Below are 22,946 nucleotides of genomic sequence, written 5' to 3' on the forward strand. Positions count from 1 at the left end.
CAGTGGACGCAGAAGCTTTTATCGTTGAAATCTCAATGTCATGCCAAACCGAACAAGTACCCAAAAGCAGTAACTGTAGTAGAAACATGTACAAAAAGTGTTCAGTGATATTGAAGACCTTTCAGAATGTACATCCGATGAAGTTGAGGAAAGCTCTGTGGCTCAGGGAACCACTATTGTGAATAATGCAAAGGAGTACAGAGCAAACTTTTACAAAATTCTATATGGGAAGCTGCTCCTTAGAGCTACCTAGGCATTTACACGGTAATACTGAATGAACTGAAGGCCGCCTTGAAGGTGAGCGCACAGGCAGGACGAAGTGGGCCAATGTAAAAAACCACATTGGAATCAACGGCCCAGGATGACGACTTCCGGGAAGTAAAGAGACGCAAGAGGCCTAGCTCTGATGATACCTAGCAGACAGACAAGAATTCGACTAAATCATTTCCAACATCCACAGCTGCCTCCAAAAACATTGTTAATTCGCAACATCTTTGCACCTCTCAGAACTAATGTCATGGATACGGAGACTACTGGAACACAGCTCACTACCGAAGCAGGAGGCTCCAAGCAAATCGGGTAGGCTGCTACCAATAGTGATGACGTCTACCGCAAACCTCATTCGACTACAAACCAACTTTAAAGAAAACGTGGAAGGAGAGTACGAGTTCCGAAACATATGAAATGGAAACCATATAATAACAAAAGAAATGGCGGATTATACAGCCATGAAATCCTACTGGGAGTAAAATAATCACCACTCTCTAAACTTCTGCCCGATTTTCGAAAAGACTATGAAGGAAGTAATCCGTCGCCTTTCCCCGGACACTACAGAGGAAAAGATTTTCAGCAGCCTTGAGGACTTCGGCTTTAAAGTCATCAACCTGAGGCAAATGACGGTGAATCGAAGAGCACCCCACGTACAAAACTACGTGGAAACTCTCATATTCCTTGTTACATTAACAAAAAAGAAGAAATCAAGCGTTTTTTTTTTTCACGAGGGCGAGCGAATCTTCTAGCGTTGCTCCTTTCTCCTGTGAACATTTGATTCCTTCCGCCAAGGAATTGAAATTTGCCTTTATGAAGGTCAGCTGTCCTTCCATTTCGCTGCACAAGAACTGTTCCTGAGCAACTTCGATTGCCCTCGTATCCTCCGTCTTCATTGAATGTACAATGTTTTCTCACTGCCTGAAAATTGTAGCATCAATCCACGTTCCACACCTTGTGATGACGGGTTCCGGGGGGCAGTGGAATACCAGGAGCCATACATTTAAATTGTATTTTACGAGCTGGAGCCTTGACGAAAATCTTCTTCGTCCACGACACGAGACCATCCACTTGAGGAAATCTTGATCTCACTTCCTCCGCCACTCTATGCAGTGCATGTGCTAGAAAACTAACGTGCACCAATTTCATATAAAACGACTTTATTGACTCGCCTGCTTTTAAAATATATGGGGCCGCATCGGTCACAAAAAGCTAGACGATGTCGAGTCGTATACCCTCTGGCCCCAGTAGAAACATCGACCTGTCAAAGAGTTTACAAATTGTGAAATGATTAACGGATTCTAGCACCTCACTCGTAAGCAGAAACACTTCACCTGATCCATCAATTTCCAAGGTTCCAATGATGACATTTGCCACATAGCGAGCCTCCGTATCGCAGGTCTCATCAGTAGAAACGAAAATCTCCTTCCCATGCACTTTATTCCTAATCATTTCCAGGATATCGTTTTAGCACTTGGAAAGGTAGTTTTTACCGAGGGTGTATTCATCTTGGATAGAACAACCACAATTCACTTCCATTTTTTGTCTCCCCCATTGTTCAGAGACCAAAACGGAATATTTTCGGACACCATAGCATCAAACAGATCTTTGAAAACCTCCGATGACTTATTGCCGCCTTCATATGAACATTGTTGCAGTAACATTTGCACAGATTTCTTTTGTTCGAAATTTGCACTGTTCGTAGATGCTTGTTGCGGCCGATATATTGTTGTACAGTACCGGCATTTTTTTTCTGCCGTTAATTTTGTGCCACACATCTTACAGTATAAAATGTTACAGTTAGCTGAAAATGTATCATCTCCAAACTCAGCCGCAATCTACTTTAAATGACACGATTTAGATGGCTTTGCTTTAGGCATCGCGATAAAATTAATCACTCCAGTGCAACACAGAACTGAACTTTTCACACTGAGAACCTTTCGTCACTGTATCTTTGTCTGCACGGCTAAGGGCGAGAAACTGAAGACAGACGGAGATTTATTGAGCAAACAATATGTCAGAAAAAGCGAGGGATTCCGACTAGAAATATTTATAACTAAGCAAATTCCTTTGCACAGAACTTGGAAAGGGCCAAAGTGTGAGTGACCGCTATCGTACCCTGCTGCCAGGGTCATGTCATCAAAATCCTGGCCCTGATAATGATCTACCTCGTCTGGAGAGTGTGCTAAAACATAGCGGAGCTTAAGGAAGGTGCGACAAGTAACCCGGGATCCAGTATATTAACAGGTATTTAATTTGGTCTCCAAAATTATCAGATGAATGACCGGTGGAAATGCACTTGAACGGTGGAAAACAAAAGTAGGGAACTGTGAGGTCACATCCCATGTTCTGTGGCCTATTGTGAAATTGCTTTTAAAAAGGGATGGAACAAAGGTACCAACCGCTGTTCATGGCCCTTTAGGAATAACATACGAACATAAGAACGAGAAAGCCAACGTGCTTGTGAATGGTTCAGGAAACCAGTTCATATCGCATGATCTGTGTGACGAAAACGATGAATGACAGGTGAAGACTACATTCCAAGCGCTGCTCGCATCTATAGATGGCAGCCCGTCGGGAAAAAGTAAGACCTTGTGACATGCATAAATTAGCATATTCATTGAAATTGCGAAAGGCTTGTGGAATTGATGGTATTCAAAACTATTGCTTTAGGAGTTTTGCAAAAGTCCACTGGTACATCTGACACATTTATTTAATCACTGCCTTCGGCTGTCCTACTCCCAAAGCCTTGGAAGGAAACAAAATTTATGTCTGCTTTACCGTTTCTCACGGTGTTGTCGCTTGCAGATTTCTTATACTTTTTCTTCTACCCTGAAGATGGGGGCGATACGTTCCTCCGAAACGTCGGTTAACACCACATATACACGGTGCCAAATCCCAGAAGACTGCTTTCTTCAAAATTTATAACGTTACCAAAGCCTGGTAAGGACCCAACAATTTCCCAAAAATTGATGCCTGATTAGCCTCTTTTGTTGACAACAGGAAATTCGAAAAAGTTATTCTGAATATATGTTGTCCAAAGGCACATTAAAGAAAAAGGCCTACTTAATGCAATCCAGTCTGGTTTGTGTGACCGTCACAGCATGACACTTCAATGTACGGACCACGTAACCTTAAATTGTAACAGTAACATAACCACGGCTGCTCTATTTTTGGATACTGTAAAAGCTTCTGACAATACGCACATTTGCTTGCTATATAAATTATCTACATTACAATTTTCGATCAGTGTATTCAAGCTTATTGGCTCTTTCCTTTCTCAGAGATAATTAAAAGCTTCGTTCGAAGGTGAAAAATCTACATCAAGTGATATACGTAGGAAAGTAAAAATTATCCACACTCTTGTTTTTCCTATTTACACGTATGTACACAAAAGTAGGGGTTGAACAAATACGTCATATTTCTATATAGTCCCATTCCTTTTCGATGCACTTGGTTCACCGGTCCACAAGCTTGCGTATTCCTTCCAAGAAGAAAGTTTTCGGTTGGTCGCGCGCCCATTTATGCAGCGCTTCCCACACTTCTTTGTCCCTAGAAAATCGACGACCTCGTAAAGCATCTTGGATGCTTAGATGATAGAGGTTAGCTCTTTCTAAGGAGCCCAACTGAGTAGGTGTCTTCCTTTCTCACCTGAAGACGGAAACAGGTTTAGTTTCCGAAACGTCGTGTCCTCTATTACCTAGAATTCCGGATGATGGAAAATGTCCAAAGCCCCAGCAATTCCGTTCGATCACGTGACTACAGTAGTACCAACTCTAAGCATGCATGCCCAGAAGGCAGTGTGATAACCTAAAGATGTGTCATGGCGAAAGTGCGGATAATTTTTTACACAGGTGCCACAGGACTCTCTTCTGTCCCCCACATTGTACAGTCTATACCCTCCAAACACCTGCTGTCTATCTAGGTCTCTTTGCTGATGACACATATATGCGGCAGACCGCACAGAGAGCTCTGTTTTGAGAAAGCTGAAACGAGGTCTCAGTGCTTTTGAGATATGGCCTGATGGCTGGAACATAAAATTCAAGGAATATAAAAGTCAGGCCTTGTTCTTTTCTCAGAGATATAGGCCCCCTGAGTCTCTTCTTACATAGAATGGACAAATATCTCCTTTGACAATCATGTAAAATATATGGTTGTAAATCTTCGATAGCCGGTCACGGTAGCTGATCGGTCTAAGGCATGTACTGTCTTCGCTCGCTTGGAAACCGGGATCGTGGGTTCGAATCCCACTCAGGGCATGGATGTTTAGTTCGTGTGTGTGCGTTTTTCTGTGTTTGTGTACAGGTAGAGGCCTTGCGACGAGCTGATCACCCGTCCAAGGAGTCCTACCGAATGTGTGAGATCAAGTAAAACCCAAGTGAACGGAGAAGTTCATGGAGGTAGGCCTAGACCCACTGGGGCTGTAGTGCCAAGGAAAAAGAAAATTTTCGATAAGAGGATTACATGGAGACTGCACATAGAAATGGCTGAAATCAACGCCTTCAGAATATTTATTAGAATCTATTCCTTATTCGAAGGTGAGCTCTTAAGCGGCAACATCAAAGTAACCCCCCATGAGGCACCGATCAGACCAGTAACGACTTAAGTTTGCACGCCTGGTAATAGCGGCAGACACCATCCTCTTACAAAAGCAGCACCTACAAATCAAGTTTCTCCGTGTCATTGGAAATTTTCCAAAATGTACACCAGTCCGCGATTTGCACACGGCTTCCAAGCTTACATAACAACGATTATATAACAAAATTGTGGAGGCAACAGCCAGAAGTAATACAAAATCATGAGAACGTACATGTTCGGGGTATAGGACAAGGCGAAGATAGAGGTAGAAAATATAAGAGGCTTAAACTTGGCGGTGGTCAAGCTTTTTACCGTTCAGGTGACTAAGCCTCCGTTGCAGCATAAGATACGTTAGTTAGGCTTGATCTGCTTTGCAAAGCCTGTATTGACATAAGGCATGAGCATAGCGCAAAGGGAAGGCTTTTCAATAACACGCTATATGTGCGATACGCACACTTTGCGTAAGGACAAGCATATTCATAAAATACATACATCTTCTCGTCAGGGAGGATATTAAGTAAGGATTATGACCGCAAAGGTTCAGTTGAGAAATAATCTGTGGTAGTTAATTTCAAGGGGCTCGTCGCCAAGGCGAATTGATTGGTGATAAACCGCCAGTCGTAAAGTAACTTTGACTTCGACTTTGATTTAGAGTGACTGGCCGACTGAATACATGACTTTGGCTTTGAATTTGGGTTACTGAGTGAGGCTGATAACCACAACAGTATCTTCTCAATAGAAAGGTATTGACTAGTAATAGCCAGACCTCTCCTGTCGTCGAAGGGGAGGCCCAAATTCAAAACACGTGAAAGTCTGGAAAGAAAAAAAAATATGGCTATGGGTCCCAATGTGGCCCATGGCTTTGCTGGCGAGGGCCAGCAGTAATTTATTTGACTGACCTGAAAAGTATGAAGTACTGTGCCAAAACTAGAAGGGTACAGGCTTTGTATATACTGTACATACATACATAGTAGAGTAATATGTAAAATTATACAGTAAATATCCACAAAGAACTGGATTCTTGACAACTGAACATGTAGAATGCCGACATGTGAAATTTAAATATGGATTACATGTACTATGGCTATGGTTATGGTAAATGACAGACCCGTCCTCTCTTCAAAGAAGGTGCTCAACATCAACAAAGCCGCAAGAGTCTGACAGTAACATAAATTTGGTGTTGGGGCCAGATGGAGTTTTTACACCAGGACTGAATGGCCTACTGACCCTCAGTCGCAACGTCATGCAACGCTGAATGTGCCAAGATGACGATCATGAAAGGTAATTTATAAAAAAAAAAAAGGTAATGATCGTAGCCTATTCCAGTATACTACCTGGTGTCACTTTAAACAACTGAGATAAGTGGGAAGAGTTTCAATTTGAATGGACGATGCACGGAAAAATAGGAACCAATATTTTATCTCAAAGATGCATGTCATGGATCTTACTCATGTGTTTTCATCTTGATGTTTGTTGCTGAAAACTTCATTTAAAATTATTGCAGTAAAGGAAAAATGAACAGATCTAGAAGAAAGAGACAAGATATTTAATGAAACATTGATCTTTTTAATATATTGTCACGTGTATCATAGTGAATAAGACGTGGGTTTGGATTGGTAATTGGATTCATTAATAACCTACAGGTCGCAATTACAATTAATTATTACATTTTTGCTGCTTTCCACACTAATCTCTTCAGTCTATCTGTATTAGTCTTCTCGGGTTTATAATACGGGAATTATAACAACTTTACTGATTCGCGCACTCCAAATATTACAAACAAATAAAATCTCCTAATAACACGTTAAGTCTTCACAGGTCGACTTTTAATGTTTCTTCAACTACGAACTTCCCGTGGCTATCTCCTTGCTTACTTGCTCGCGTGCTTCTGCCGCTATTATTCGTAACTTGTAACTGCTTTACTTACACAGCCAAGGAACGATATGGACCTGTAGTAAACATTTATCACGTTATCGCTATCCAGCCAGGCTACTGACTTGTCGGTCGGATCTACAGGAAACTCATGTCATGCGATCACTCTCCACTGTTGTGACGTTACCGCGGAAACGGAAAACACAGCTTCCTCTATTGTTGTCTAACTTAACAATGGACTCTTCACCAAGAATCTGCCTTTGCTGGAACTTGTTTACCAACATGTTGCCTAGCAATGGCTATATACATGTAACAATATCATCTAGGGTTTACAATATTTTCAAGTACAAGGTGTTTCAGAAAGAACGGATTGATTTCAAGCGACCGTTACGCCGCGACGAGTGGAGGCGTAGAGTAGGGGGGGGGGCGACAGTTGGGTCGGCGGCAGAATTCATTTTCAGTTGGTAACATGTAGTGGTCGGGTGCACAGCGTGCGTTCGTCTTAAGAGGCGTTTTTTAAAAATAGAGAGTCTGTGATCGACACTCAACGTGCCTTCCGCACTCATTTCAAGCGCGGACGTCGCGATAGGATCCCTACTCGGAACACAATTTTGCGGTGGGTGGCTTCATTTCGTGCCACAGGTTCAACCTTAAAAAAGAAATCACCTGGACGGCCACGGAGCGCTCGTACGCCTGAAAATGTGAAGGCAGTAAGGCAGTCAGTTGTCCAGTCACCTCAACGATCAGCTCGCAAACATGCTGCTGCTCTGAGATTACCCGACGCTACGGTAAGACGCATTTTGCATTTAGTCTAAATGATTTAGACCTTAAATTTCACCCCTACAAAATGACAATTGTGCGAAGAACTTCATGCAGGAGACTGGGAGAATCGTGTTAACAGTTGCCAGCGTATTCTTGCGAGCGTGCTCCCTACAACCGTTCTGTTGACCAGTGACGAAGCCCATTTCCACCTATCCGGCTGAATTTCCGGTATTGGGCAGGAACCAATCCTAAAGAACTGCACGTGAGACCTCTTCACAGTGAGAGAGTAACTGTTTGGTGTGCTGTAGCAGAATTTCGTATTTGGGAGCCTTACCTTTTTGAGAAGGACGGCCGTGCAGTAACCGTTACAAGTGCTCGTTACGTTGAAATGTTACAAAATTTCCTGCAACCAAGGCTGCTTTGATGCTGAGAACATTTGGTTTCAACAAGATGCGGCCACTGCTCACACTGCGCGACTAACAATGGATCTCCTGAGAGGGCTCTTTCCGGGGCACATAATCTCGCATCGCGGTGACATTCCTTGGCCCTCACGTTCGCCTGATCTTGCGCCCTGCGATTTCTTCCTTAGGGGCCATTTAAAGGCGAAAGTTTGTAAACATCGACCACATACACTGGGCGAGCTGAAGACGGTGATTCCACCAGATATGACCGCGAGAGTGATGAATAACTTCAGAAAACGCCTCGACGTCTGTATCGGAAGCCAAGGACGTCATATGAATATATCGTATTCCACAAATGAATTGAAATGTATTGGCGAATCTGATGGTAACAATAAAATTTGGATTTGATGAAGCCTTACCAATTTTATTGCCCTGTGAAATCCATCCATTCTTTCTGACGCATCCTCTATTACTAATTATTTAGATTTGAACCTCCAAAAAATTCTTGAAAACGGAGATCAATAAGAGAAAACATTTATAAAGTACGTTAGGAAGCACGTAAAATAATTTAAATAATTTATTTAAATTGTCCATGAAGTAAAGCAAAGGGAAATCTGCCTCTGTGCTTAATTGGTTGAACACAAAGAACAAAGAAATATGGGAAAATGGAGGTGCAGCTCAACCATTCTTGACTTTTCACTAGATGGAGGTGAGTTGTCAGTTTCAACCCCCGGCCGTTAGTACAAGCCTGGGTGGCCCCCAGAGCCAGTTTTGACGCTGTGGAGTAGAGAAAAATAACGACACCCTCTCGGCAATCAAATACTGGCCAGCCAGCCCGCAACCCATCACCATACTAACTGAGCTAACTCGGTTCTACTCGTAGTAGCCACAAGATGTCGCTGTAGGTGGTTCAAATCATGTTCGGATTTGAACGGGAACAACTGGGGCGGTTGTCCTGGGGTCTTCGCGAAACAAACAGAATCCACATCTCTATAAAATCACGAAAAACGTGTGTTTTAAGTCATTATGAGACGCAAAAATCAATCTAATTTTTCCGTTACTGACAGGGGTAGCCACATTTGATTGCTCTGGGTACACCATACCTGTAAATGAATCCCTGGTTCAAAGGGTTCAACAGATAAAATGAATAATCTATCAAATTAAATGTTTTTCTTCCTTTTTATCTCAGTTAAATTTAAATATAAGAAATTACTTAGACCATTATTACGCAATAAAAATTAAAAAAATATTTCAGAGTTATGTTTATACCAGGTCACCTACATAGCATTCAGTATGTGGGAATGTCTAACCTTATGATATTGGCATGCCTCTAAAGGGTTTTAGTTTGATACATATTAAAATTCATTACTTACCATGAGCATATCTCTGTATTGAAAACAAAACCACTAAATTGATCAGGAAACCTTCCACATGGCAATTCGAACCCTGAAAGTAAGAACAGAAGAAACAAAGTTTGCCTTTGTTTAGTTATGTACTTAGAAGAGCACTGTTATAGAAAAATTTCCTTTGGATTTCATATCCATACAGGGCTTATAAAGACACTTACATTCTGAAAAGAACAAAGCAAGCTCTTGGATAGCCGGAGAGAACATAAAAGAGCACACGTAAGAAATGACTCACATTTTGCCGAAGTCTGTGCCTACGATATCTCGTTCTTTCTTTTATATACATACCGTTAGCTCATGTAACAATGACACTCTGTGTGAAAAAATATATTAATTATAGGCCTATCTGAAAATAAGTGATAAGAAAAATATTTCAAAATAGATGAATACGAAATCGGACCCAGGGGATATCACACAGGTGATCTAGTAGTTTATACTGAGAAGGAAGTTGAAGATGGGTATGTCGGATGGTGGAGATAGAATACATATGCAGGATTTCGGTGAAAGATTCATGAAAACGTGTTCTCGGAAGGCAGACAGAATTGGAGAACCTCTAAATTGGAACTTACAAACGTAGATTCTGAAAATCCGACTCGGGTTCGTTTACAAGAGAGTTCTTCGACATTTATGAAATTTTAACAAGAAATTTCGTTACTTACATATTTAACTGTTATTTCACAATATTTAAAGTTACCTCGAACTCCGACGTTTCTTATTCTGTGAATTTCACATTCAGATTTCAGTCTAACCCTGAGAGTTCTTTTGTGGTTTCCCCAGTCTCTACATAAACTACTGGGATAATACCTGAAAATAGGTCGCAGGTTAAGCAAATAAGCCGGCCGCGCCATAGCTCAAGTGGTTAGTCGTTGGCTTCCCACCGTGGCGGCCCGGGTTCGATCGCGGATCTGGTCAAGTGTGATTTGTGGTGGACAAAGTGGCGCTGGGGCGGGTTTTCTCCGAGTACTTCAAATTCCCCTGTCAATCTTCATTCCCCCAAATTCTCCATCATCATAAGCACCCGGGGCTGGCTACAATAGGCCAATCAATGGCCGCAGTGACGAGTGAACCCAGCTGGAATCCACCCCCCACTAAGCGAATTAAAAAAAAAGCTTCAAATTATACTTTTTCGTTTAGGTCCTTCACGTTTGCTAGGACGTTCAAAATGCACAAATCTTTATACAGTTCTCCCAATCTGATTTTAGTTAATTTAAAGGAACAATTTTCAGCACACTGACGTATGTCAAAGCAAAGTGGCTAGGATCCAAATTCGAAAGAAAGTCAGAATATCACAAATGGATATAAAAATAAAAACATGTGATATTCGTATCTGGAGAAACATTAATTTCTCGGCATATCCTCCACCAATACTGATACACTTGTCGCATTGCTTCACTAGTTCGTAAAAACCCAACAGTATAGAAGACTTTTGACTGCTGTCTCAGCCACCTACACACTTCCGTTTCGACCCCTTCGTCATCAGTCAAACTTTTGCCAAAACGTGGTTTTTAGCGAACAAAACAGAGAAGTAACTAGGAGCCAAGACCGGGCTGTAAGGCTGGTGTTCAATAAGTTCCCAGTGTAGTTTCTTTTTAATTCTCTTCTTGGTTGCTAGGGCTGTATGGGATCTGGCATTATCATGATGAAGCAATACTCATCTTGCCATTTGGTCTGGTTGTTGTCTGCGGAATGCATCCCGAAGTTAGAACAGAACTTCGCAATAAGATGCAGAATTCGCATTTGCACTAGGCTTCTGAAAATGTGCTAACAGTACTCACTGAGAACCCCCCAAATCTGTAAGCATGCCCTTCCAAGCTGATGGCGTACTCGTCATCTTAAAATGTTTGGAAGTTTCCATTACATTGAAGCACTCTGATTTGGGTTGGGAGTGATGACCTGAGATTCTTCTCCAGGAGCCCTCCTTTTAATTATATCTTCTCCTTCAACTGCATACTGAAAATGAAGTTGAAAGGACAGGCCAATTCGGTTAATTTTTTTCTGGATTCTTCATTTCTCTGAGCACCAATCCACCGTGTGAATTCTTTCCGAAACTTCAAACTATTATGAATTATACTGTATTCTAAATCATGGGAACAACCTAGTGCAGTTGATACACTACCTATCGTTATACTCCTGTCAGCTCGAATCAACAATTCTATCCGCTGCACAGTTGTTTCTGTCGCAAACTCAACAGAGCTACCAGGTCGGACATTATCTGCCCCTTTCGAACAATATTGAGAGAATTTCTCGACCCAGTTGTGAACCGGTTTACGAGGCAAACGCTTCCCACCGCAAACAGGAAATATTTCTTTAAGAATATCCTTTGCATTCCGTCTTTTGCACACATAAAACGCACAAGAAAATGTTGTTCTTCGGTAGTATACCCTTCAAGCACGGTCGCCATTTTGAATACTCAAATCAGCCTCTGAATAAGCACGTGCGCGTCTGCTACCTATACTGTCATGACACTCGACTGTGCTGCTGCCTATTGATACACATAGAAAACCGGTGACGCCCATTACAGCTGTTTCAGTTCTAAAGTATTTGTGAACTATTTACTGGCTCTGCATCTTAGGCCCCCCATACACACAGTTTGGCCTTCTGATCGACCTTACAGGCAAAACGGTGACAGTTTACCCCCACCCTTTCCACCCCATACACGCGCAGATAAAGCGGCAGGCTTCATGCCACGGTCACGGTCTTTCAGCCTATAATGTTGGGTCTCACACGTCACGTGCTACGGTCCTGCAGGCAGAACTGACGGACTGACGGGTTTCCCACAGGCCAACAGTCCAAACGATTGGCCGGTCGGCCGCACCACACACGTCAGTTTTGCCTTTCAGTCTTCAACTGTGCAGGCCGAACTGGAGGCCAATGTGTGTATGTATGGGGGCCCTTGCTTAAGGCGAGTTTGTATCAACCGTTTAAAACCTTGTGGTTACTATACATACTACATGTTTTAACACGTTAACAACCTGTATTCTGCTCAAAAAAGTGTACTCGTTCCTTTGTTCTCTTAAGCAGGATTAACTGGATTGATCCCTGAGATGGAAGTGTAATTTTTCCCTTATGATGTAAGGCCTGAAATTTTTTTGTTATTTAGAAGTTCAGTCATTAAATGACAAGTTCCAGCTCATATTCCGCTCTTCTTGTAAAAAGAGTGTGAATAAAAGTGAACGGCAGATGATCAGTATTACAGAAAGTATATATCATTTGAGCTCGCAACTGTTTTGATCATTCCAGTAGCTAACCGGTATGTGTGGCAGTAACGAGTGTTGAACGTGTTTAGCAGCCTGAGATAACAAAATGGTAAAGTTCTGAGAAGCAAGCAACGTGAAGATCGTGAAAATTTATTCCTGGAATATTTGCAGAATATGACATCTTTTGTACTAGAGATATAGAATAATTCAAGAAGAACTTACAAGGATATAAAAGTATTTCGTGGTTTCAAAAGCTCTTACCTATAAAATCTGTATTGTTGCGTGGCGCAGATCACACAGAAAACACAGCTCTATAATGTTGCGTGGCGCAGACCACGTAGAACACACAGGTTACTTTATTGTTGCAGGTTGGAACCTGTTTACCGAACCGTTGCCTAGAAAATGGTTGCATAACACCATTGTTCTATTACTGCATGCGCGCATTACTTAGCAATGGCTGTTTCTGTGGCTCAGAATTTCCTGCATGGAGTAAATACGCCACGTTATTATTGCCAACGGGCAGTTTTCTAGACGCTTCAAACTGTAGCGAATAGAAGTCACATGTTTTCAGATAATTCATCGGTTTATCTCTAAGATTATGCGAGTCTGGTTCTGTTCTTCTCATTGTTATGTCAGCTGACATACGGACATATTCAATCAACGAGACGATTTCCAAAGACTTCTGAGAGAGTTTCTACTGCAGACAACATCTCCTCCTTGTCTAGTTTTCCGTCGTCAGAATGTTTCTTCCGTTTTAAAAGAAAATGATTGACGTTTTAAGATGCTGATCGCTGAACGGGTCTTATGAAGAGAAACCGTTAAAAGGAGAGTTCACATTTTAGAGCATACACACTGTTTCCCCTTACATCAGAACTGAGAGGGACGCTTGTGTCGAAATATCTCTCGACACTGTGTTTTCTTTGTTGAAACTGTAGCTCCGTGAAACAAACATAAGGACTTTCCTTTAACATAGAAGAGACAAATCTGTTACTCCCTTTCGCTAGTATAATTGTATATTTTTTTAAGCAGGTTCTGGTCCACTCATAGTGAGTGAACAGCAAGGTACTCAATCTTGTTTAAGACTGTTACATTAACATTTAATAATATATAAATGCACTAAACTACTGTAACATACGTATACATGTATCTACACGTAAGATGGCAAAACATGAAAAACAGTAGGCCTTCTTTCGTACTGGTGTGTCGTGCCGTACAAGAAGAAAGAGGAAAAGACACGTATGTGATAAAGTGAAAGAGAAGCAAAAAAGGTGCAAAAATGTCGCCTGGGTCAGCAAGTTCACAGACGAAAGAGAGCGGGGAGATTTTTCAACATAAATAATGAATTTGTCTTATGTTACAACAACTAAACTGGCAACATCTTCAATGAGGAGAACAGATATTATTGTATATGTTACTTATTTAATATAAACGTGAATTGTTCTATATGTTTCGTCCTATAATGATCGTAAATGTCTGATGATGACCTAATTTATAGGTCGAAACATATAGCTCAATTCACGCTTATATTAAATAAGTAAAATATATAATAACATATGTTGTCCTCGTTGAAGATGTTGCCAGTTTAGTTGTTGTTTCGACGGTTCTAACATGGGACAAATATTATGGACACAACATGATGCCATCTGTGAAGTTCAGAAGTAATGAAGCACTGTTCTGCAGAGTTCCCACTTATTTTGTATATTTGCTTACGCGTTAATACAAAAATTGTTGTAGCTCTGCACATGGTTGCACTCCTTGGACGGGACCTGCCGGCAGCAAGGCCTCTCGACCTACACAGGCTAATGCAAACGTAAATAAAGCAGAAATATATCCATTAATTGACTGGCTACGGGCTGGACGACCAAGGGGTCGGAGCTTGAGTCCCGGTAGGGTCAAGAATTTTCTCTTCTTCATGTCGTGCAGACCTGTTCTGGGGTTTGCCCAACCTCCTATTCAATGCGTACCTGGGGCTCTTTCCCCGAGGGTAAAGCGGCCGGTACGTGAAGCTGACCATTGATTTCCAATTAGTGCCGAGGTCAAGAAAATATTGATCTATCCATCCATTCCCCCACACTCCTTCATGGCGTAATGCTAAATTACTTAAACACAGGGACAACTTTACCTTTACCTTTATACGTGTATATCCATTACCAGATTAGGATTCGAACCCAAAATCCCAGCGTTCTAGTAGTAGAAGACAGTACATTGTTTATGGTATTTGTACTGCTTTACACAAAGGAATTGCAACATGAATTTCCCCCGTTCCACGAATCTGCTTATATTTATACACTTTCCTCTATATTTATAAATTAGTTCAGTGTGATTAATATGAATATTTTGCGTACTAATTTTGCTCACCAACAATAATTTAAATTTGAAATTTATGCCATAGGCACTTCATATTCTGGTTACAAACCAGTCAATAATTGCATATCCATAGATTATTCTAATGCACTATCTAAGTGTAGGGCGCAAAGTTCTCCCTAACAAAGTAATATTAACTTAAACTGTCAGGGTGTGAAGGGTCAGTACCCTGTCCAACGCTGCCCATCAATGGACTGTATCCTGAGCCAAATGAATTTTCCCACACCTTCGCACATTCTTTTAACATGCTAAAGGAATTTAAGAAGGAAAGTTATGTTCTAATATTTTCTGTAACCTCACACTGAGGTAAATATTTTGGTTTCGCTAAAAATGTTATTTGTAATTGTGATTATAGAGTTCTTCAATTTTTGGTTATAGCCGAGAAAATTTCTGCTAAATCCAACTGCTATTTCGTACTAAGTGTAATAATAAATGTAACAATTATTGCTTCTCACTGAATCAGACCTTAAATATGCAACGAAATACAATAACATAGTGCAAAGATGTGGTAGGCGGTCAGTTTGAACACTCACATTCGTGAAGGAATAAGGATCTAAGGCATTGCAAAGATATTTGTAAGGAAGTTACATAAAGTAAGTAACTAAATATTACAACTAATGGACATTTTCGCATTTCAATTCTGTCCTTATTTTGCCCCGCCCTATATCTGAAACTCTTCAGTTTGTAAGTAATTCATTTGTTGGTAAAATATATCGCCGAGATCGTCTTTTGTCTGAGTAGTCCGTTTGATCCTTGTAAATGATTAGTCTATATTTATATTAAGGTGCACCGCCCCTGAAGTGAGCGATAGTATTCACTAGCCAGCACTAGTGTGTCAGGATTCGACAGATATTCATCTTCGGGATTCGTGAACGAGAAATCAGAATTCCCGGTAATTCTTTGGCATTACCGAAATCATAAATTATTTTGTAAGATTTGAGGCTTTCACGGCGGTGACTATGAAGAAAGCAGTCTTCTGGGATTTGGCACCGTGTATATGTGGTGTTAACCGACGTTTCGGAGGAACGTATCGCCTCCATCTTCAGGGTAGAAGAAAAAATATAAGAAATCTGCAAGCTAAGAGACCGTGAGAACCGGTCTGCTTTTACCGGTTCTTACGGTCTCTTAGCTTGCAGATTTCTTATATTTTTTCTTCTACCCTGAAGATGGAGGCGATACGTTCCTCCGAAACGTCGGTTAACACCACATATACACGGTGCCAAATCCCAGAAGACTGCTTTCTTCATAAGTTATTTTATTTACGTGTTTCCAAATTGCAATGAGTGACCGTAACAATAAACATGGAATCATATTCCTGTGATAGGATTATACTAAAAGTTTTAGATGTTTTCTCTAAAAAAGCTAGAGTAATAAACGCGAAGTTTATTGTTATTACGAACCAATATATTATGACAAAATTGTATAATTCAGAGACATGTAAAAGTGCTCCCTGCCTGAGAGAGACATTTGGTAATAAAAAAGTAAAAAAGAAGAACGTAAATTTGTCCCTGTAACATGTTGTAAAGGCCCATAGGGTTGTGAGACGTCGAGGCTCCCACATTTTCCAGAAAATCGGCTCACAGATGACAGTGAGGTTGTGAGCCTTACGGGACGACCGCCCTTTAACCTCCAAGAAGATTCCTGGTACTCATTTCGGTTAGAGGCTGAGTCGACCCCAGGGCCATAGTGCGGCTGGAAGGATTAGGTGAATTGAAAAATGCAACGATTTCACTGGGATTCGAAACCGCGACCTGACGATCTGTATCATAGTGCTTCAACCAACTACGCTACTGCGTGACCCAGACATTTGATAATAGAGAATGTTAAAAGAATATAATATTAACATAAAATAAATGTCAATTAAAACTCATTTAAAAATTGAGAGATAGTAACCGACTAACTAACTTCATGGAGCTGAGCCCTTCTCGAGAAGCCGCAAGTTCTCAAGAACTTCCCAGCATTTTATGGAACTCGAAGGTTTATTACCGTGTTCACAAGAGCCCTCCACTGGTCCCTAACCTGAGCCAGATGTATCCAGTACATATCACCGCATTTTCTCTCTCTAAGATCTAATTTAGTATCATCCGCCCACATACGTCTTGATGTTCCTAGTGGTCTCTTTCTTTCTGGCTTGCCCACCAATATTTATATTCATTCTTCTTCGTCCCATTCGTGCTACATGCCCTGTAAATATCATCATCTTTGAGTTGAAGATTCTAATTAAACTTGGCGAGGAATATAAATTATGAATCTGCTCATTCTGCAGTTCTCTGAAACTTCCGTCACCCTATCTCTCTTCGGTCGAAATATTCTCCTCAACACCCTGTTCTCAGACACTCTCAGTGTATGTTCCTCCCTTAATGTCAGAGCCCAATTTTCATGTCCATACAGAAACACAGACAAAATTATAGTTTTAAATGTTTTAATTTTTATGTTTTAGACAGCAGAAAGAGTTTCGGACGGAAGGTTAGCAGGCGTTACCTGAATTCAATCTCCTCTTAATTTCCTCCTGAGTCAAATTATTGAAAGGTAATACAACAGATATTTAATATTTAAAGGTTTTCATTCTCAGAATAAAATTTTATCCGATAGTCTTGAACTTTTCTTCGTAACAAATGTTCCAGACACAGAAGATTTTATTTCATTTTGCGTTGACGTTGGTTGACGTTGTTAAGAATTAATCCAAAATAATCTTCAAGTTGGGCGTTTGGGTACATGCTGCTTCACATAAGTTCATTTTCATTTTTAACGATGAAAATACTTTGCCTCCTTGCCCTGATTTTGATAACATAAACATAAAAATTTCATCACAAATGCAGGAAAGGAATTCCCACAAGGAAATACTAGCCAGCATGTTGTCACAAAAATATTTCTGAATTGGGGCTTCATCTTTGACCCGATAACTAGACCAACTCACAGTATGAAAATATTTTACGTTACTTTGTAAAATATAAAATGAAGTCCTACATGGGCCACGCCATAGCTCAAGCAGTTAGTCGATGGCTTCCCACCGCAGCGGCCCGTGTTCGATCCCGAGTCTGGTCAAGTGGGATTTGTGGTGGACAAAGTGGCGCTGGGCAGGTTTTCTCCGAGTACTTCGGATTCCCCTGCCAATCTTCATTCCACCACTTGCTCCACAATCACCCTCACCTATCATCTGGGGCTGGTACATTAGGCCAGAAGTGGCAGCAGTGCAAGGGACTTAGTCCCACCCCACTAGCAATAAAAAAGTCCTGTATGGTTATGACAGAAATAAACAGCATAGGAAGTATTGGAAGTCTATTGCTGTTATAACCTCAAGTGAAAACACAAATTCTCCGAAACACCAGGACATTATTTTATATGCTTGGGGAATTCAGGAATTCAGTAATACTACTTGAAACAAGCATATTTGTATTTGTTTCTCAACTTTCGAAAGTTTAGCGTTACAAGTCCAATCGTTCTTACGTCAAAATATACTTCCTTTCCCGTGAGAATTATTGTAATTTGCAGAAACCGAGCACTTAAGAATATGAAGAAAGCCTACTCAACCTACAATACCTTATGTAGAGTCTGTTGCACTTGTTCAAGCTGATTCGCTTGTGGTTTTATTCTTGTCTTCTACCCTGAAGATGGAGGCGATACGTTCATCCGAAATGTCGGTAATACAACTTCTACACGGCGCCAAATCCCAGAAGACTGCTTTCTTGATAGTCACCGCCGAGAAAACCTCAAATGTTACAAGGCTTATAAGTGTTTGAACTAATCGAGTCCAGAGGAATGTGACTAAGATGCTCACAGAAGCAGACTCTCAGCTTCGCTAGACCCAACTCATGCAATATTACAGAGTTCTAAAGGAATTCTATGCACGGCAATTGAGTCTGCCTTTGCATCTGTTCTTAATGAGCCAGACCAACCTGTTTCAGCTGCGTTGAGTGTGTTCTGAAAGCGATAACGAATAGTGAGTACATATTATACTCAGGCTCTGTGCAATGCGTCTTGAGTGGACAACCTTCTGTGTTCAATGAGACCTCATGTGTGGCGATTTAAGTTTATATTCTGTGCTGTGAATAGAGTCTAGTAAATTTCATTGAATGCGTAATGATCTTCGCAGCTGTCTGATGACCAGCCTTTGAAATATTTTAGACACATAGCCTACTAATGATCTTCCTCAAAGAAATCACCTAGGCTTGTGAAAAGACCGAGGAAAATCGCGAAGATCTGAGAATAGAGAGAACGTGGGGCAAAATTCGAATTGATTATCTCCATCATGAGATACCAATGGTTTTTCTCAGCAAAAGAAGGTTCAATATCCGCCTGGAGGAACTAAATACGACCATATATTCCGTTACTCTGAAATCTGATCACTAGAGTGAGCCACAATTTGAATCCATTTTCAGCAGTCTCTTTTCAGTAGTCGGGCTTACGTTCCTAAAAACACCGCGGTTAGTAAGACACGGGCTTATGGGAAATCGGAGGTTAAGGGAAAAGCGGTAACCGTTAACTCTCAAGAAGTCTATGTTTTTTTTTCCGTTCCTTTATTAAACACACACAAAAAAGGATAACATGAAAAAAAGCAAATAATATTTTCTTTGAACTTAAAACATCCATAAAAAGTAAATCGAAATTTAAACTGGTAGCTATGAACCTGGTTTCGAATGTCATTACAAGCCTGTCGACCCAGAAAATGTGGATCCCTTGATGAGAAACATACCAGTTTATTTCGTCTGCAAGTTCTTCTCTCAAGGTTAAGTCTATAAGTAAGTAAGTCAGTAAATAAAAAAGTAAAGGTATCCCTGTAACAGGCCGTAGAGGCCCATAGGGTTGTGAGATTTTGAGGTTCCCACATTTTCTAGACAATCGGCTCATAGATGGCGACTTGTCAGCCCTACGCGCCGGCCACCCTTTATCCCCAAGAATATTCCAAGAATACTCCTGGTACTCATTTCTGTTAGAGACTGAGACGACCCCAGGGCCATAGTGCTGCTGGAAGGATTAGGTCAATTGAAAAATCCAATGACCTCATCAGGACTTGAATCCGCGACCTTCCGGCTTGTAGCATAGTGGCCCAACCGACTTAAGGGGGTGTTATCCTTTCCGCTGATAATGGTGCTTCGATTTGTTGTAGCTCCGCAATGCAGGCGATTCGAGCTTCAATTCCATTCTCGAGAGCCCCCCACGTATTGCAAACGGGGCGGGAGTCACTCTCGAGCCCTCCCCCCCACCCCCGCAATGTATGCGAGGCATGAATCGATGTATTCTTCAGACACCTCCACATCAGTCGATTATTCATTGTCCTCTAAAAGATCCTGAATATCGTTATCCAATGAAATTAGTTGATCCAGGGTCTACTGTAGACGGTCTCGGTAATACTCATAAACCTCAAGTGGGGGTCCTTGCGGTGGATTCAATTATACGGGTAGAGAACCTTGTCGTTTTCGCCCCTTGCCGTGGAACGCTTCCTCCTCAGCCTTCCGAGTTCGCTATCCGCCATGTCGAGTTGTGAGGTTATCTCCAAGTATACGATCTCACAAGCTAATTGTTCGTCTGTACGGGGTCTGTCGAAAGTCAGAAGTCGGAAATGTCGACAGAGCCGAGTTAAAGTCAGCAACAGGAGGCGTTATTGTTTTCCCATTTACCTCGAAGTCCTGGCGTGTAAATGTATCGGGAGATAATCTATTGCTTTGTGATGGACACAAATTGCGTTGCCGGGTCGCGCTGAGTCCACGATTCCCAACAAGTGCACTGGCTTGCGTAATTTGATGTTAGGAGATTCGACAAATGCAGATGGCCACCAGCGGAAGGAGACTTCCTGATGATATCTGGACATAGTCGGGCCAAGTCTACGAGGATCTCTGTTCTTAAAGTCTTATCCGGGTAATGAAATTGCCATAAAAATATTAGTGTTTCTGTGAAGTGGCCAAGTGAATGTTGGCAAAATAAAAATTCATTTGAAGTGACTCCGTAAGCTGTTTATCCAGACATAAGAAAGTTCGTTTAAATATTGTGACAGAAATATAAAAAAAAGACAACCATTCCTAGGCAATGGCAACTGAAACACGTTTCCGTAGCAACGAATCAACAACGGTCTTGGAACTACGTGCAACAATACAAGAGATGTGGGAGACGGCGTTTACAATGGGGTCCGTGCCGATGTCATATAAAGAACAGTCAGTCGCAATGTGACTTGGACTTGGGAAATTAGAAGCCGTGAAGTAACTCTGACATTGACTTAAATATAGTTGCCGGTAGCGGAAGGTTATCGCTATGCCGTTAGGGAAGAGTCAATACGTTTTCTTTTCTCTGTACTATACCGTCGGTTTTGAGTGTTTATCGATACTCGTGTTTGGTAGAAACTCTTGCAAGGAACATTTCGCCCTGATTATACAGCTGCTGAAGACTATAGCAGATGGGAGAGGAAGTGGTGGTGTTGGAATATTATTTTTTTTCCAAGTACTGCCAGCTTTCCTATCGCTGGCTGCATGGTTAATTTCACTGTGTATACTGGTAATCATTTTCCGCATCACATATCTAGTTCAAAATGGTGACCCGGAGAATTTGCATTTAATGTATGCGTGGATCTGTACACACGTTGGTTACATGATTATGAATATGGTGGGACTGATCTTCTGCTTGCCAGTATGTATCATCACTCTACAACAATTTTTGGCGTCAATTGTCTTGTTTCTGTCCAACGCCGTATTCCTGGTGAAAGTGAAGAGCTACATGCGGGAGGTGAAGGAACACATGTACACCAAGAGGTAAGCCAGAACACTACCACTCTGAAGTTCCACCAGTATTTTTTTCCTTGATTTCTTCATGTACAAGAAATTTCCTAGCGAATGCCCATCCGTCCCTCTAACACATTCTTACAAGGTGTGTCCCAAAAGTCATGAAATATATTTCTTTCCCGCGCTACTACTGGTCGGAGCGCGCTGGAACCGCTTGGGTTCAGGGGCAGAGGCCTTTAGCTTCACAGCGCGCCCAAGGTCAGTCTGCTCGAGCATCGGAGGCGTCAGTATCGCTGATTTAGTGCACCTGTGTTTTGTGACCACGTCACGGCGCGTGATGGCGGATATTTTCGAACAACGTTGGGCGGTCAAGTTCTGCACAAAGCTCAACAAAAAAGTTGCCGAAACTCACGAACTGCTTAAGCAAGCCTACAGGGAGTCTGCTCTATCATATGTGCAAGTTACAAGGTGGGTGAAGAAGTTTAAGAAGGGCCAGGAAGGAGTGGAAAATGACCCCCGCTCTGGACGGCCATCAGCAAGCCAAACCGATGAAAATGTGACTCGTGTGCGTGATTTGTTGAATACTGACCGTCGAATGACTGTCCGGTTGTTAGCCGACACTCTGAACATTCCAAAAATCGTTGTGCATCGCATCGTTATGGACGAATTGAACATGCGAAAGGTGTGCGCCAAGCTGGTCCCCAAATTGTTGACAGACGAGCAAAAGGCCAATCGAGTGTTGATCGCGAGTGAATTGAAGGAACGTGTGGAAATTGAACCTGATCAAGACTGCACTTAAAGGACGCCGTTTTGAAAGCATTCAGGCTATCCAAGCGGNTTATGACTTTTGGGAAACACCTTGTATAAATAACTTATTCTCTCATAGCGGTCACCCCTCGATTCTTGAACATCTCTATTAAATCTATGAATATAATATTACCATTTTATAATATACGTTTTCTTAATTAATTTAGATTTTTTCTGCAGTAAAGGACGTCTTGCATAAATCTTTTTTTTCTCTCTCTAGCCATAAGAGCTTTGTAACTGACTCTTTGTATTCTTATTTTTGTTGTTATCAGGAAACACGGAATTCCTTTTGTCGGCTTCCACCAATTGTGACTGAAGAAGAAAGAAACTACGCACCCTCACCTACGTATTTGGAACTTCTATATCCACAGGCCTTTACTCCATAGGACAATATTGTACCGACCAATTCATGGCCTCCTAGCGACGACTGACTCAACTAACTGGTCGGTACAATATAAGCTTAAGTCCATACATAGATGAAATTATTGGGGATCATCAGTGTGTGTTTCGACGTAACAGATCAACTACAGATCAAATATTTTGCATTCGTCAGACACTGGAGAAAAAAATGGGAGTACAATG

General features: G+C 41.4%; 1 protein-coding gene across 1 annotated transcript in view; it reads right to left on the minus strand.

Moving 5' to 3' along the window:
* LOC111863521 overlaps positions 1–22,946 on the minus strand; it is a 171,530-nt gene that overhangs the window by 134,590 nt on the left and 13,994 nt on the right. The window contains exon 2 of the mRNA XM_023849892.2: positions 9,254–9,326. Coding sequence (XP_023705660.1) covers positions 9,254–9,326 — 73 coding nt within the window. The remainder of the gene's footprint in view (positions 1–9,253; positions 9,327–22,946) is intronic.

The sequence above is a fragment of the Cryptotermes secundus genome, unplaced genomic scaffold (genome assembly GCF_002891405.2).
Source record: "Cryptotermes secundus unplaced genomic scaffold, Csec_1.0 scaffold89, whole genome shotgun sequence".
NCBI classification, from domain to species: Eukaryota; Metazoa; Arthropoda; class Insecta; order Blattodea; family Kalotermitidae; genus Cryptotermes; species Cryptotermes secundus.